At 47.6% G+C, this 18086-nt stretch overlaps 1 protein-coding gene across 1 annotated transcript in view; it reads left to right on the top strand.

The window, feature by feature from the left end:
* MAP6 (microtubule associated protein 6) overlaps window positions 1-18086 on the top strand; it is an 88428-nt gene that overhangs the window by 45127 nt on the left and 25215 nt on the right. The window contains exons 2-3 of the mRNA XM_060157845.1: window positions 13879-14092; window positions 16401-16597. Coding sequence (XP_060013828.1) covers window positions 13879-14092; window positions 16401-16597 — 411 coding nt within the window. The remainder of the gene's footprint in view (window positions 1-13878; window positions 14093-16400; window positions 16598-18086) is intronic.

Genomic DNA, 18086 nt, shown 5'->3' with positions numbered 1-18086 from the left:
TTATTGGTTGATGAATATTTGGGTTGTTTCTAGCTTTTTGGCTACCATGAATAATACTGTTATTAACATTTGTGTATCAATTGTTTGTAGATGTATATGTTCATTTCTTCTTGGTACTTAGGGATAGAATAGCTGAGACATGTTGTAAGTGTATGGTTAATTTAAAAACAATGTTTTTTCCAAAGTAGCTGTACCATTTTACATTCCCATCAGCAATGTATGAGAGATCCAGTTGCTCCACGTTCTTGCCAACATTTAGTGTAGTCAGTGATCTTTATTTTAGCCATTTTAGTGAGTGTGGTGGTATTTCATTGTGGTTTTAATTTGTATTTCCCCTTAAAATGTGGTGTTGACCATCTTTTCATGTACTTATTTGCCATTTGCATATCTTCTTTAGTAAAGTGTCTATCAGTAGTTTTCCCATTTTAAAATTGGGTTGATTGTCTTTTATTATTGAGTTTTAAGAGATCTTTATATATTCTGGATACAAATTTTTATCAGGTATATGTTTTGCAAATATTTTCTTTTAGACTATGATTTGTCTTTTCCTTGCCTTAATGGTATCTTTTGAAGACTAAAAGTGTTATTTTTGGTGAATTGAATTTATCATTTTTAAAATTTTATTGTTTTTGCTTTTTGTGTCATATCTGAGAAATCTTGGCCTACTCCAAGGTCACAAAGATTTTCTTCCATGTCTTCTTTATGAAGTATCATTTTCAGGTTTAATTTAGTTTAGGTCTATAGTACATTTCTAATTAATTTTTGTGTGTGGTGTAAGTTAGTGGTTGAGATTAATTCTCTTTCCATATGGATATCCAGTTTTCCCAGCACCATTTGTTGAAAAGACTATCCTTTCCTCTATTGAATTACCTTAGCACCTTTGTCAAAAATAAATTGACCATATATGTGAGCAATGATATGATGGTAAATGTTTAACAACTAACTCTCTGGGAAAAAGAAGCGGCTTAATTTGTAGTGTTGGCCAATTTCCTGGTATGAATACTCTTACATGGCTCATTTCAAGCTACCAATAGTTTAACAGTCAGCTCACCAGATTGCTGAAAATTTGACAGTCAGCTCTGTAAGCCAGGATAGGCCAGCTTCAACACACTACCGTATACAAAGATCAATTTCTGAACTCTCTATTTTGTTCATATATCTATGTGTCTATTTTTATGCCAGTAACATACTTGATTACTATAGCCTCATAATAAGTTTTAAAATAAGGAAATATAACTACTCAGACTTTATCTTTCTCAAAAAATTTTTATCAATCCTATATCTCCTGTATTTCTATATAAACTTTAAAATCAGCTTGTCATTTTCTACAAAAACTCCTGCTGGGATCTTGATAATATTTGCTTTGAAATTTATAGATCCATTTCTAGATTTGCCATCTGAGCAATATTAAATCCTCCAGTTTATAAACATTGTATATGACTTCATTTGTTTAGGTTTTCAATTTCTCTCAGCAATATTATGTAGTTTTCAGTGTTCAGGCATTGCACTTCTTTTGTTAAACTTATTCCACAGCATTTTATTCTTTCTGATGCTGTTGTGAATGGATTTTTAAATTTTTTATTTTCTTGTTGCTTGAGACTAGTCTATAGAAATATAATTAATTTTTGTATATTCATTGTGTATCCAGTAACCTTGCTAAACTCACTCATTTGTTCTAGAACTTTTTGTAGATTCCTGATGAGTTTCTAAATGCAAGATCATGTTATATGCAAATAATGACAGTTTTACTCTTCTTTTCTAATCTATATGCCTTTAATTTCTTTATCTTGCTTTATTATACTGGCTGTGGCCTCCACTACAATGTTGAATAAAAGTGATAACAGTGGACATCCTTGCCTTATTCCTGATCTTAAGGGGAAAGCATTAAGTCTTTCACCATAGAGTATGATGGTAGTTGTAGGGTTTTGGTAGATGTCCTCGATTAGGTTGAGGAAGTTCCCTTCTATTCCTAGTTTACTGAGATTTTTTTAATCATGAAAAGGTGTTAGATTTTGTCCAACATTTTTTCTATATCTATTAAGATGATCATATGGTTTCTGTTCTTTATTCTATGACAATGGCATATTACATTAATTTTTCTTTTTTTTTTTTTTTGTATCTTAAACCAAGCTTGCATTCCTAGGATAAGCTTCACTTGTTAAATCTTCTTATATGTTGCTGGATTTGATTTGCTAATCTTTTGTTAAGGGTTTTAATATCTATATTCATGAGTCATATTGGCCTGTAGTTTTCTTAAAACGTGTTTGACTGGCTTGGTATCAGGGTAATACGAGATTTTACCCATCTTAAAATGAGTTAGGAAGTGTTCTCTCGTCCTCTATTTTGAAAAGAGATTGTTAGGCTGGGTGTTTTTTGTTTGTTTGTTTATTTTTTTGCGGTACGTGGGCCTCTCACTGTTATGGCCTCTCCCATTGTGGAGCACAGGCTCCGGACGCGCAGGCTCAGCGGCCATGGCTCACGGGCCTAGCCGCTCCGCGGCATGTGAGATCTTCCCGGACCGGGGCACGAACCCGCGTCCCCTGCATCGGCAGGCGGACTCCCAACCACTGCACCACCAGGGAAGCCCTAGGCCGGGTGTTTATTTTTTCCTTAGTGTTTGATAGAATTCAACAATATGAATTTTAATTCTAATGCTTGATAGAAGACCACCAGGGGCTGGATTTTCTTTGTGGAAAGATTTTAAGTGACTAATTCAGTTTCTTTACTTGATATACATTTATTCAGATTTTCTATTTCTTTTTTGAGTCAGCTTTTGTGATTGGCATCTTTCTAACAATTTGTCCATTTCATCTATATTGTCAAGTTTAATGACATGAAGTTGTTCCTAGTATTTCCTTGGAATGGAGCTACACTTTAAAGAGTAACTTAGCATAGGTCTCAAGAAGTCATAAAATGATATTATCTTTAGCACCAGCTTTATTTGTTAAAAAAATATTCATCAAGTCCCTCTTATACACAGAGCAAAGAATGAGGAAACCTGGATTTATTGAGCACTTCACTGGATGTATCATACAATGTCCTTGGCACTTTTTATAGATCATCTCATAGGAGTGTCCTCCCAGAATTCTAGGTTTACCCAGAAGGAGGCAGCAGTCTTTCCCTCCTTTCAGGGCAACTCTCAGGGTTCCCATTTCCTGTCTTAGGAACCATTTTTCTGCAAGTAACGGACACAGGTCCTTGGGAACCCAGCCATCCAGAAGAGAGTGGCCTCAACCAGATAACTATGGTCTTGTAGCACATCCCACATTCCTGCGAATAATAAACGCGGACAATAATGCGAAAGTGGGGGCTAGCAAGCAAGGAAGGGGAACTGTAATTTTCTTATAACCTCTCATCTAGCTCTTACTCTTTTCTACGTGAGGTGTATTTGTATGTGCACTTACTTTAACTACCACGTTCCCCCACTCTTATCCTCCACCTCTGCCAACTGTAGGTTTCTTATTTTGGACCCTTTTTCTTCCCGACAGTTCCTAGCGTAGTGCCTGCTAGACACTGCAACCTAAATTAATTTGTGTAGAATCAAACTGACTCCTACTTTGAGCAGTTTTCATTTTTAACTATCTGTACTCATAATTCATATATATCATACTCATATATATCGTGCACATGGCTTTCTCTGTGTGAGGCGCTGTTTCCCAGGTGCACGGGGGCCTGTGAGCCCCATGCAGCCCGTGACAGACTGAGACAGCAGTTAGCTGCAGAATGAGCCATTTACCTAATGAGGGGAACCCACGTCCCGACACTTGTCATTGCCAACTGATGCCCATGCTAGATCTTTCCATGGAGGGGAAAGGAGGATGCTTTTCCTATTGTTCTCCGTTCACATTCAATAAGCTTCAAACTTTATATACTGACAAGTTTTTTGCCCAGTGTGTGCTTTCCTCATTTCAAAAAAAACTCACACATGGTGTGCATGTGTTTATTGGGTTTTAATGGATAAGAAGAGCAATCCTAAATGATTAGAATGTTGGCATTCTTTATAAGATTCCCTTTCACACAAAAGAAGCTGCAAGATGCGTGCAGTACATATACATGCATAGATCATAAAACTCCTCTCTTGACCCAGTCATCTCTAGCGGGAAGAAGCAATCATCCACTCCCCCTAGAAGGAGAGAGAAGCCTCTCTAAGCCCCCTGCCACCCACCAGGCCCAGGGATGTTCTTTTCTTCTTAATCTACAAATCCTACTTCCTTTAACCAACTCCTGACAATAGCTTGGCAACCGACAGCATTCGCTGACTGCTTCCAACCTGAGTTCAATAAGGAGCCTGCTTCCCTTCTTCTAGAACACTTCAATATAACAAGTGTGGACAGGATTTTTGAACAAAGACAATGTTTCCATGGCAACATAAATTACTGATGAAAATCTACAGGAAGATTTTAAACCATTAAGATTTAAAAGGGTGGTTTTCTTCCTTCATAAAGCAGTTGAGGAATGTTGTTGAAAATTTCGTTGTCAAGAGAATGGGGAAAGAAGTATCTTTCCCAAGGACTTAGACACATAATAAATAAATCTGGGGCTTATGGGCAGAGAAGTAGAATTTATATATGATCGTAGTTGGCAATAATCTATTATTCTAAGACTCCACTTCTGTCAAGAGGAGATTTGTACTAATTAACACATGTAGATATCCTTCACAGCAGTAAAATTGTCCTTCTATACTTCTGTTTCATTGTTTCTTGTAAATGTCAGGCTTTTCCAAATGAGAAATGAAGGACCAGCCTCTGTTCTCTTCTTTTACAACACCGTCTCTCCAAGGCCAAACCCTCTCTGCATTCTCCTGATGCCTCCCCCCTTCCTCTTCTGGGACCTGGCTTCATCAATCACCCAGCTCTCTCCCGTCTTCAGTCTCTCCCTCTGTAACTGCTCTTTCAATATCTCCCCTTGAGTCACTGCAAAAAAATGTGCTTAAGTGCGACAAGGCCTTAAGGAGTGAACATCTGCTTACAGTGGGCCCTCAGTATTGGAGATTCAATTAATCAGGCATTCATTGAACGCTACTTTGTTCAAGTCTAACATGAAATGCATTCAGAAATGAACCTGCCACTGGAAGCTTGTGTCCAAATTTTGTCCACACTGGGCACCAAACCGTTGACTGCAGTGGTCAGAGAAGTAGCTGGACAGATATTTGATGTCTGTGTAATTGTTTAGACCTTCCCACTAACTGCGAGGTCAGTGAGGCTGGGGCAGCATCTGGCTTTCACACCGCATCTCCAGCCTCGTGACTGCGATGAAGAAGATGTTCAATCATTTTTCTTGAGCACGTGACTCTGTAATGAAAACCAAATACATTATGATACAGTTATCCACCAAAGACTTGGTAATTCTGACGTTCAGGTCTTCTGCTACTAATACATTCTCATTTAACCCCACATCAATCCTGTGAAACAGGCCTTGAGCAAATCCTTTCCAAATGAGCTCACTAAAGTTCAGAGCAAGTGAGGGACTGACTGGAGGGTTAGAGCCAAGACGGCACCCAGGTTTATTTTATTCCAGAGCCTGTGTTCTTGCCAGGGAACCACCGACTCTCTTCTGACCCAGGTTCGATGCTTGTTCCCACCTCCCTGCCCTCGGCCTGTGCTTCCCTGAGCCCTGTCATGTGCTGTGTGCACTGAGGCATCATTTTCTCCTGTGAGGGCCTGAGTTTCTTTGTTTCTGCTTGTGACCAGGCCCCCAGGCATGTATTTCTCAACCAGCTTTGCTGCATAGGAGGCTTTGCTACCTCTAGTGAAGGCTGCAAAATGTTCCCCCTCAGGTTCTTACCACCGGAGCATGACCGTCTCTATTCACCTGATGCCACAGCTCTGCTGGGAACTTGAACTTCCTGGGCTCTGCTCACACCAGTGCTCTCTGCCTTGCTGACCTGAACCCTGGGTTTTTAAAACTGCTTTCAATGGGAAGAGTAATTTCTGATCGGGGTCTGTGTTAGAATTGATTGCTATGTAACAGATTACTCCACAACTTAGCAGCTTAGGCCAACAAACGTTAATGATCTCAGACAGCTTCTGAGGGCCAGCAATCCAGGAACCGCTTAACTGGGGAGTTCTAGCTCAGGGTCTCTCGTGAGGTCCCCTGAACGCTTGCCTGGGGCTGAGGGTCCACTTCCAGGACGGCTCACTCATATGGCTTTTAGCAGGAGGCTCGGTTCCTTGCCCCATGGACCTCTCCCTAGGGGCTGTTTGAGTGTCCTCGTGATGTGGCAGCATGCTGTCCCCAGGCTGAGTGATCCAAGAGAGGGAGAGCAAGGACGAGGCTACAATGGCTTTGTGGTGCAGTCTCGGGAGCTACATACCATCACTTCCACCTTATTCTGTTTATTGGAAGCAAGTCACTAAGTCCAATCACATTCAAGGGGTGGGGGATTAAACTCCATCTAAGGGAAGAATGTCAAGGAATTTGTGGACATACTGTGAGAAGTGGTATATAGGCCATAAGATGCTCGTGTAGCAACTTTATGCCCCCTCCCTGGCTGGGGCAGCCCAGGGACTTCCTGTTTAGCTGTTCACAGGGCTGAGGTGGAGGCTGCATTCTGAATCCATGTCCAGGGCACAGTGAGGATTACACAGATGCAGAAAGACAGTCCTGACCTTCAACAAGGGCACAGTCTGGGAGGGAAGGAAGATATCTACACAGGTGGCCTAGGACAAGCTGGAAGACAGTGAGTGCTACCAAGAGATGAAGGTCAGAGGAGGAAGGCCTGATTCAGCAGTGGGCCTGGGGACTCCCTGGAGGGGAGAGCACTGGATCCTGGCACGCAAGGTCATGTAATGCTTCAGCAACTGGAGGCGTGGAGGGAGTAGCGTGCCAGGAAGGGGAACCGCACAGCAGGAAAGTGCAGTCTGTGTCTGGGGAAGGGCAGCGTGGAGTCCTCCTGGGCAGAGTCGGTGATGGTACCCGTGGCACAGTGTCGTTGTGAGGACAGCATAAGACAGTGCAGTCAGAGAACCTGGCACGCAGAAAACACTCACTCACTGATGATGCGGATGACTGATGAAGGTAGAGAAATGAGGCTGGAGTGGTCACCTGGGGCCAAGTCCCAGGGCTTTGCCTATCATCCTAAGGAATCGTGACACGTGGCAGCTAGAAGGGACCTTAGCTGGGACTTTGTCCTTCAGGACACTGGGAACCGCTAAGGTGTTCCCACAGGGGAGAGTGCGCTCACAGCCGAGCAGATTGATCCCGCAGCATGTCTTGGGTGGGTCCAAGTGAGGAGATGGGGGCCAGGATCCTGATGCTGTGGTCCAGGGAGAGGAGGCGTTGAGGGCCCAGGTGAGGTGGGCACAGGGGCTGCACAGGAGGAGGTGAAGGTAGAGCATTTGTTGACTCCTTTAGAAACTCTGCCTGGTCAGCACAATCCAAAAGCTCTACTTCAGCAGCTGCTCTAAGCGTGACTGTGCTGTGATTTGAAGGTCCCGAGGGAGCAGCCCAGGAACATCTTGTCCACCAAGTCCCCACACACTGAGACGGCTCACACCGGCCCAGGCTCCCCTCCATAGGTTTCTCCAGCACACAGGGGCCATCAGCAGAGTCCTGTAAGGAGTCCTTATGCCCAGACCCGAACATAGCAGTGGGGCCACTTCTCTGTGCAGTTCACTCACCCACAGAGGGACATCACAGCCCCAAAGCCATTCTCTGCCCCTGCAGGGATTATTAGGACATCCGTGATGCCCTAAGCCTCAAGTGATGGGGTCCTTCTAGGGGACAGTGAGGCCTTGGCAATGTGGTTGGACCATCCAATCCCCATGACTTCCTTACATCCGGATACAGGAGAAGCCTTGGCACAAGGAATAGCTCTGGGAGGCCAGTGCAGCAGCCTGCAGATGTGGAGCCTCCCAGTTTGCCCAGAGCCTCACCGTGGTGTGTACCAGACAGGCTGAAGGGCAGTGCTTTTTTGTGTTTGCTGCCAGGATCCAAAGTCGCTATGAGCTTGAGGTGGGTTACGCACCCACCCCCAAGTGTGGAGAAGCAGACAGAACGAGGCCTTTGAGTCAGGCAGACTGCGGTCCAGTAACTGCCTGACTACATACTGGCTTGTACTGGCTTGGCTTGGCGTCCCTTCGTTCCCCCCCCAACCCCCCCACCCCCCCACCCCCACCCCACCCCCGTGCTCAGTTCCTCACACACAGCATGGGGTGAATAACAGTGACCACACAGGGTGTTCAAAGGCTAAAGTAGGGTTAGATTCTTAAAGGGCTCAGCCTTTTAACAAGTAGGTGTTGGGCAAGTGTTTGTTAAGTTTTCCTCTCCTTCCCTGTCCTGATTCTCCACGGCCCCCAGCCAGCCCCTTTCCCACCTGAGGCAGCTTCGCTCAGCAGGGGCGCTAGGTGCCTCCTGTCCATCTAGGGAGGATGGATTCTGTGGAAGCTTGGGTGACTTGGCATGTTTACTTTCATGAGGGAAACTCTTCCCGACAAGAACTTAAGACTTGCGGCTCATGGGTTTTAGGGGCGTGGTTTAAGCAGTAATAGAAGCCCCACGTGTGTGCAGCCTTCACAAGTCTCTGTAGTAGAACAGAACCCTTGATTTTCTTTGATTCTCCAAATGTTTCTTGGATGTTTTGCTCTATGCTATTTAGGGCAGCAGGGAAACACAGATAAACAGAGCTCAGTTCCTGGTGAGAATGGCCTCTGGCTAAGGCAGGAGACAAGTTTGTGAGACCATCATCATTTCAGCATGATGGGCACCGGATAGAAGCATAAGATGTTCTCTTGCTTCCAAGGAGCAAGCTCTGCACCATCTAGGCAGGCAGGAAGGGCTCAGGAGGAGGGCCAGTTGCTGACCAGAAAGGAAATCAAATAACAGCTGTTTCTAGTAAATGCCTACTGAATGCCAAACCCTTCAATCCTGAGAGGAATGTAGGAAAGATATGGAGTGTGGCTCTCAATGATGGCCCGGGAGAGGGAAGGGTTCTGGCGGGACTGAGGACTGAGGTCCTCGCCCAGCCAGGCCCCTAACCTGTAGTCTGATACAGGGTAAGTTAAAGAATATCCCTCTGCAGCCACGCAAATGAGATTGGACTTGAAGGAGAGTTCTGTCATGAATTTTCTGTTGTATATGTTATCCCTCGAGAGAGACAAACGGACTCGTGAAAGAATTAAAGAATGTGAAACTGCTAGGTAACCACAAAGTTGGACACTACAGTAGAGGGTCCAGGAGCCAAGAGCTGGGAGACTTTGGGCTGAGTAATCCAGGAGGGCTTCCTGGAAGAGGAGAGCCCTGAGCTGGGCCTTGGAGAATAACTAAAATTGGGACAGTCTGAGAGGAGGAGGACACCATCAGTGGAGGAATAGGAATAGTGCTGCCTCGCTCAGAAGTGTTCAGCGGCTCCCCAGGCCTCCCACTAGCATCCAGGCATGGCATTCCAGGCTCTGTACAGCCTGCTTCTAGCTCCTGCCTGCCCGGTCACCATGCCATCCCTCCAAGAGCCCCACCCTCCCGCTCCCTGAGTGGTTCAGCCACTCTGTGAACCTGCCCCAAATACCTCACTGCTGCCTGATTCCCCCCACACACTTCTCTATCTGCATCCTTCAGTGCCCCCTTCCCCACTTCACCCCTCAGAATAAAGCATCCTTTCCCCTCTATCCTTCTGAGCTCTGTTCCATTTGCTTCATTCTGCCTTTTCTTAGGGTCACACATGGACAGACCCTGACTCACTAAACTGTAGAGACCTCAACCTTGGCTTCCTCCTCTCTGTGGGCCACGTGCCATAGCCATGGCTGGAGTTTGGCAAATGCCAAACAGATGAATGAATGAATGATCAAGCTGAAATCTGGTTGCACAGAAAGGGGAATTGATGGTTACAGGGGACCATGAACTCGTGGCAAAAGGAACTGGACATGACTGACCTGAGAGTGTGGCCCATACTGCTCTGGGAGGAGCATCTCAGGGCTGGGGGAGCTCAGGTATTCTCTGTGCAGTCTGTCATATAAACTGTCCACAGCATTGCAGACAGCAGGCCACAGCCTGCACAAGCACCTCCAGTGAGGGCCGCCAGCACGCTGCAGCTCCAGCACATTGTCCGAGTGCAGTGGGAAGGATGTGGGCTGTGGAGCCCGACTGACCTGGGCTGAGAATCAGCTCTGCTGTTTGCCAGCTGTGTGGCCTTATGCAAGCCACTTAACCTCTCTGAGCCTTGGTGACCCTCTTTCATAAAAGGGAAATAATACTGCTTCCTTTCAGAGTTGTTGTAAGGATTATAGAGAATATACAAAAGAAAAACAACCTTCCAGCTTTATAAGAGGTGACTAATGAATGGTACATAATTTTTTTATGACATATGATTAATTGCTCCATGTGGCTGGGGAAGGTTTTGTGGAGAGTTCAAAGAAAGTTCTAGGTAATAGAATTTGGGTTTAAACCTAACAGCCTGTTATAAGTACAGTGAACTTATTATGGGACTCATTAACACATCCCACGTGAAGATGATGTACCAAAGTCGTTCAAGACCAGGGTGACCAAGCTGTCCCCACAAGGACACGTCCCATGGTTAATGCTCACAGAGAGACACTTACCAGCCCACAGGGGCCGCTGCAGAGAGAGAGAGAGAAAGCTGCAGAAGCTGGCCTGGGAGAAATGACCCAGAATCAGTGCTTGGGGCCAGTGTATACCTATCTCAGCCCTCATTCTGCAAGCAGGCAGGCAGGCAGGGGTGGGAGCAGAGAATCCGGGTTTCTGCCATCATATTTTGGGAGCCAGGTTGTTGCTGCTTTGGCTACTGGGAGATGCAGGCCAAGTATCAGGGCCCGAGGGTGGGAGGAAGGAAGGGAGTCCTGGCGCCTCAGGCAGGTAATGGGGCCCGAGCCCCAGAGGCAGCCCGGGCCAGCACTGGGCCTGTGTGTAGAGCCGAAATGGCTCAGAAGTCGGGTCATGGTAACTGGTTGAGGCTACAGAGGCGAATGGGGGGAGGAGGAGGAGGGAGGAGAGGCTCCAAAGGCAGCCTTGAAGCCGAGTAGGTGGCCGCCATTAACAGAATCAGGAGGGTCTCAGCCCTCCTCCCAAATCCCCTCTCTTCCCAGGTTCCACGGCTCAGGGGGTAGTGTCCCCACCCACAAACCCAAATATCTCTCCAAGCCTGGCCTCCCTCAGCTCAGCCATGTTCGAGTCCCGCCCATTTCCCTCGACTCAGTGCCGTGTTCCGTCCCCACTGCCACGATCCTGGTTCAGGTCTCCGCTTTCCTCCCGGCTCACTGCACATCCCTTCTGGCCTCCCACTCCACCCCTCCCCCTCTGTCCCCATTCACACTGCTACCAAAGTTCTCTTCCCCAAGAAGAATCTGGCCACACGCATCCATGGCTTGAACTCATCTGGCAACTTCTTGTTAGAGTCCAGACCTTCCCCTTGACGTGGCTGGCAGGACCTTCATGACCTGCCCAGCCTCTCCTGTCCTTCCCCACCAAGCTTCAACCCAGCCGCCCGAGCTGCCCACAGGTCCTCCTGGGGGGCCGGGCCTCTCGTGAGCCTCTTTGTATGCCCCCCATTTTGCCTGGACACCCGCCCCGCCACGTTCGGCCGGCTCCCTGTCAATCTCCATGACTCCTTCCAGAACCCGCCCCCCAACTCCCGGGCTGGTGCAGGAGCTCCTCCCCTGTGCTCCCCACTCCCTCCTCCTTCATGGAGCCTATCTTATTGTCCTGGAGTAAACTCCAGTCCCTCCCTCTCCCACACCTTGAGTTCATCCTGCCAGGCAGACCTTAAGCACTCAGTAAATGTTTTATAAACGAATGAATAAATGAATGAATGAATGAGTGCAATGGAGCAGTGAGGGAATCCAAGATGAGTAGACAACTTGGCAGGGGAGACAAGATGATTTGGTTCTAGGGATGCTGAGTTTGAATTGGTGGGGCATTTAGAAGTAGGTCCAACTGCACTGGAAAGGCAAGTCTAAAGCTTCGGGAGGATCTCTTAAGAAACTGTGGTCAGTCTGCTCACACATGAGCCAGTGCCCCTCAGGAGCTCAAATGACCAGGATATGGCTCAGTGTTACCAAACCAGCTTTATCAACTCAGAGAACCTCAGAGCCTGAAGGGCATTATAAGGGCATTGTCTGGTCAATTCTTTTTTTGACAGATGAGGAAACTAAGGCTCAGAGAGGGGAGGGGCCTGCTCAGCATCTACCTAGAGGCAGAGCTAGGGCTAGAATTCGTGTGTCTCCTTGGCAGCCTGAGCTCTCTCTACCGTCCCCTGTGGCCCGTTGTTTGTGGCACTCGTGTCTGAGCCCTGGAGGAGGGAGTTACCATGAGGATGAGAGAGGGTGCTGGAGAGCCTCACTCCACAGATATTCGTACACTGGCTCTTCCTTTCCCACAGCACAGCTTCTCATGGCCCCAGATCAGGGGAGACTGATGAAGACCTCAGAGCCACAGAGCTTATGTATTGGATGTCTTGCACTCAGCAAACAGGATGGACCCTGTGGCCTACATCAGCAGCGACATTTATTTTACCCTGTTTTGAACACTGTCACCATCTACTCTCCAGTCCTATAACAGATCAGATATGGCTAGAAACCAGGAGAGAGATTGCTATGAAGAAGCAAACTGACACACTGACTCAAAAAACACCAAATAGGGATCATTTAGGGTAAGGACCAATAGCCATTCACACCAAACCCACCAAGACTCTCTTACACATCATGTATCCCAACACAAGTCCCCATGGTGACATCCGGTTGTGTTCAGTACATCTTGCTTATTTATGACCTGCAGGCATTTAGACATTTCATAAGGATTTTCATCTAAAGTGATTGAGATTGTTAAGGTTCAGGTAGCACAAGAAGCAAGCCCTCTGCTATTTTGAAGAGAAGTATTAACTTTAAAGATTCAGTGTTACAGAGCATCTTCATCATGACAAAGGAAGGAACGGAACTGGCTTTTTTTTGTTTGTTTTGTTGGTTAGTTGTGGGGTTTTTTTGTAGAGTTCTTCTTTTTTAATATCTTTATTAGAGTATATTTGCTTTACAGTGGTGTGTTAGTTTCTGCTGTATAACAAAGTGAATCAGATATATGTATACATATATCCCCATATCTCCTCCCTCTTGCATCTCCCTCCCTCCCATCCTCCCTATCCCACCTCTCTAGGTGGTCACGAAGCACCGAGCTGATCTCCCTGGGCTATGCAGCTGCTTCCCACTAGCTATCTGTTTTACGTTTGGTAGTGTATATATGTCCATGCCGCTCTCTCACTTCGTCCCAGCTTACCCTTCCCCCTCCCCATATCCTCAAGTCCATTCTCTACGTCTGTGTCTTTATTCCTGTCCTGCCCCTAGGTTCTTCAGAACCTTTTTTTTTTCTTAGATTCCATATATATGAGTTAGCGTACAGTATGGGTCTCTCTCTTTCTGACTTACCTCACTCTGCAGGACAGTCTCAAGGTCCATCCACCTCACTGCAAATAACTCAGTCAGAACTGGCACTTTTTCGTTTGGCCACAACGTACCAGGCACAATGTCCAACACGTTGTCTCACTTACAGTCACAGCTCTCTAACCTCACACACAGCAGCATTCGGTCGTATGTGTTGAACTCATAAATGACTGAATGGATTGAGTTTTTTCAGCCTCATGTTAGGTATTGTGAAAATGAGGCCTAAAGATGAGAACTGCCTGTCCATGGTCACACAGTGGGAGCTGGGAGCCCGTGCTCTTTCTCTGAACTACTGCTGCTGTTGTCACAACCTGCCTCGACCGGGCAGGAAGGAACACTTACACTTACGCAGGAGGAGAGAGTGAGTTCACTCTTCAGCCACACGTCAGTCAGCCCGACAAGCACTCACTGAGAACCCGCTGCGCTCGCCGCCCTGTGTGAGAGCACTGCTTCTGGATATAGGATGTATCATATCACTGAGGCTTTCTTTGATTTGCAGGAATGAGTTCAGAGCATGGACTGACATCAAGCCCGTGAAACCCATAAAAGCCAAGCCCCAGTACAAGCCCCCGGATGATAAGATGGCTCATGAGACCAGCTACAGCGCCCAGTTCAAAGGCGAGGCCAATAAGCCAACCCCAGCTGACAATAAGGTCATTGATCGCAGAAGAATACGCAGCCTCTACAGCGAGCCCTTCAAGGAACCGCCAAAGGTGAGACTGAACTTCTGGGGACCCATCAGCACTGTCTGGCATGGAGGGGTTAACTGCAGCAGAGATTGGTGGGGTGGGGAAGCGGGTACTGCCAACTCTGGCCCCGCCCCCACGGGCTTCTTTAAAGCCCCTCCTTTCCTTCACAGCACACAGAGACAGAGGGGCTTCTTACCAGGGACCTTTGCTAAATTCAAAGTGAATTTTTAAAGGAACATTACCTAAAATGAAAACAGCTTAAAGACTGGTAGGCTTCCAGAGAACTAGCTTCTGATTTTGAGAAACCCCCCTCCCGCAAAATGGCAGAAAATCTCACATGAGCCCTAAATCCCCTTGTCTTAAAATAACTGTGCTTTTGCCCCTGAAGTGCTGACCCAGACTTGGAGGCTTCCTTGCCTGACTTCTTTCCCACCCAGCCCCTGCCTCATCCTCAGCTCCAATCACTGGACACTTCTTTACCTCCCAAATCCCTAAACATCACCTGCCTTTTGTTATCCTTTCCCTCCAGCCAGCAGCAATTCTCAGTCTGTCACATCAGCTGCAAGATGTGTTCCAAGTAATTTGCTACTATAATAAACAGTTTGTGAATGATTTTCATTCCTAAGTAAGTTACAGTGGATTCAGGGATTTTCCAGTGACATCAGAGCTTTGCCTTATTTGCATCGCAATATGCATTCATGAGAGGGAGAATCATGTTGGAGACTCTGCTGCTGAGGCGGGAATCATACATGCCATAGCTTATTCTATGATGTCAAGCCATACGGAATTGTGCAATTATCAGCTCTCCTCTCTATAATAGCAGTAAAAGTCTGAAAACCTAAGAGCCTTTGCTCTGCTTTGCCCTAAAGTCCTGCAGTCAAGTGGAGTCTCCTCTTTGGCCCAGGACTGGTTTACAGGTAAGGCAACTACCCAACCCAGTTTGCCTAGACTACTCCAGGTGAAGCATTGAAAATTCCATATTCCATGAAAGCCCTCAGTCCTGGGCAAACCAGGACGATCGGTTACCTTATTTCCAGGTCAGGGGTGACTTGAAAACCCCTAGACTTCATTGAGTGGATGACCCAGCCTGGGAGGCCCAACATCATCTCTGTCCACCTTCCACAGATGAAGTGGGACGCAGGACATGGGGTTGACTTTGGACAAAAGAAGATTCAAGTAGAGGAGCGAGGGAAGATTGGGGAACGTAAATCCAGAGGTGGGTGGGAGGAGGGTGGCATATTGAGGCATCATACCCAGTGGCCCAGAGTTCTTGAAAAAGAGAAGAAAAGACCATCTTCCAGGAATGAGGGGGCAGAACTGGCAGGAGGTAGCTTGGGGAGAGGGAAGTGGGCTTGAACAGCAGCCCTGGGGAAGACCGTCTGGGAAGCCAGCCAGAGGGGAGGAGGGGATGGCTGGCCAGCGCTGAAGGGCTCACTGGGCGAGACTGCCCGCCCAAGCCTCTCAGTGAGGACGTTTGTGCACAGGAGCTCAGAAACAGGAAAGGCCGGCTCCTGCTGTGGTAGTAAACCGCCCAGAATCTCAGTGTCTTCCATCAACAAAGTTTATTTCTTTTTTATTTTTTGCGGTACGCGGTCCTCTCACTGTTGTGGCCTCTCCCGTTGTGGAGCACAGGCTCCGGACGCGCAGGCTCAGCGGCCATGGCTCACGGGCCCAGCCGCTCCGCGGCATGTGGGAATCTTCCCGGACCGGGGCACGAACCCGTGTCCCCTGCATCGACAGGCGGACTCTCAACCGCTGCGCCACCAGGGAAGCCCAACCAAGGTTTATTTCTTACCAGTATGGGCCCACCGTGGGTGGGCTGCAGCTCTCTTCCTCGGCACCTCTTCCATCTAGAACTCAGGGTGAAGAGCAGCCTCTCTGTGGCAGAGGAAAGGGGCACATTGGGAAGCACAGGCTGACTGTTGATCTTCTGTCTGGAGGCGACCCATCACCTCTGCTCACATCTCATTGCCTAAAGCCACTCACGTGCCTGCCTGAGTTGAGCAGGATGGTGAGGTACAGTCCTCCCGTGGGCAGGGGCAGCAGGGAGTGCATCACAGAACACAGTCCACCTGGCGGGGCCCGGGACGCAAGGGCTGGCGGCGGGAGCCAGTGTGGCCAGCGAGAGGGCGGCCAGAACGGCTGACCGGGGGCTTCAGAGGGGAGATGCCGGATGCCCTAGCGTCCCTGAAGAGGCTTTACACGCCATGCCCCTCCGAGTCCTGTGTTGTTACTGTTATCCTTTCACTAATCACGTCTTCTCTCTAAATTCGTCCTCCTACTCCCTCCCCTTCTGTGTTTCTGTTCGCCGTCTGTCTGTCTCTCCGTGCAGGTGGAGAAACCTAGTCTCCAGAGTTCCAAACCAAAAAAGACCTCAGCGAGCCATAAGCCCCCGAGGAAGGCCAAAGACAAGCAGGTGGTGTTGGGCCGGGCCTCCAAGAAAAAGAGCGCGGAGGGCGCCAGCGCTGCCCCGCCTGCTGACAAGGAGCAGAGCGCAGAGATGAACAATAAGCTGGCTGAGGCTAAAGAGTAATGCACTGCACTTCCCTTGCTTCTTCTCTTCCTTTTCTTTTTTCTTTTTCACTAACCAACAAAAAAGGCCACAAAATTGATTAGAGGCTTCCCATCTGCATGGGTCCTGAACGTCCTAGGAGCTCTTTGGTTTCTTTGAACAGACGGATCCTGTTTCAGAGACTGGGCGGCCTGCCTCCTGTGCAGATCTAGAGCAGGTCTGCACCACGGGCCCCTGGACCAGCCAGAGCCTGTGTGCAGGGCGGTGCCTCCTGGCGGGGGAGAATATAGCTGCCGAGGGAGGCCCGGGGACCACAGGGGAACCGTCCTGGCGGTGCTTAGACGTGAATGTAGGGCGTCCCCCTCCTGTTCCTCCCCAGGGTCTGTGCCAGTGATCAATTTTGAACTTCAGGTAAAAGTGTTCTTTTCCAAAACTCATGCGCTATAGAAGCTTGACCTGGGCTTCGGCAATTGACAAAGTTTGTGGAAATATTTAACAAGCAAACAAAAATATTCTGGCCTTCATGTCAATAAAATGAGTTGTGTCTGTTAAGTTTAAGTAATTTTTTCATAGACTCTTCTGTCAGAAACACGTGACTGCATTTAGTTTCCTATCAGTGGGCTTTAAATCGTATACCAAGTAAATGATGTGCCACTGATGACCAAAACTAGGCCAGGGCAGAAAGGTTAGGTGTTGTAGGTACACTCCAGACATCATAGGAAGATGACGAAAATGAGGAGATTGTTTTCCTGTTAACTCTCCGCCTATCCAGTGCTGCAGATTTTGCAAAGTGACTGGTTACAGAGGACTGAGGAAGAAAGTTCAAGGTGTAAAGATAGTGTGTTTAGAATGTGGCTTTCTTGCTTCTGAGAAACACACAGCAGGAAGCAGATGTAGTGGCTACTGTGACAATGTTTACTGTTCCTGCCTGGGCTCTGCTTGCTCTGTTCCTCAGAGAGGACAGGAGATGCTGAACTTCAGGTTATGGGAAATTTCTGTGACTTAGCCTAAGACGAGGACAGTTCCCTGCTATGTGATTAGCAAGCATTTTTGACCTCATTTCTGAATAAAAGCAGCTCTCCCTGCATTGTGTGTCTCGTGTCTGTGTGGCCAAAGCTGCCAGTGGCAGCAGTGCCACCTTAGCTGTGCTAGAGTTGTGCTGTAGGCATTAGCCAGGGAGCTGTGGAAAGACCCCACATACCTACTAGAAAAATTACATTTGCAAACCCCGTGGCGGCGTGTAGGTTGCGCAGTACTCTTTATTTCCCACATCCCCAGGGTGCTTCCTGTCGCCGTCATTCTGAAATCGCTGGGCTGTTGTGTGACACCAGCCTCTGCTCAGGCGTACTTTTCTTTTGTAATAAAAGTGGTAATGAGTGAAGTTCTCACGGTTCCCTACCTCAAAAGTCCCGTTAGGTCCTTCAAGTTGGAGGAAATAGAGCCTCCACAAGTTGTCTCATCTTCTGACCTTTCAGGCAGCAAAATCCCCATTTACACCATTTTCTT

This window comes from Lagenorhynchus albirostris, chromosome 9 (assembly GCF_949774975.1).
Source record: "Lagenorhynchus albirostris chromosome 9, mLagAlb1.1, whole genome shotgun sequence".
In the NCBI taxonomy this organism is placed as follows: domain Eukaryota; kingdom Metazoa; phylum Chordata; class Mammalia; order Artiodactyla; family Delphinidae; genus Lagenorhynchus; species Lagenorhynchus albirostris.
The sequence above is the reverse complement of the archived record's forward strand: the minus strand, read 5'-3'. Positions and strand labels throughout refer to the sequence as shown.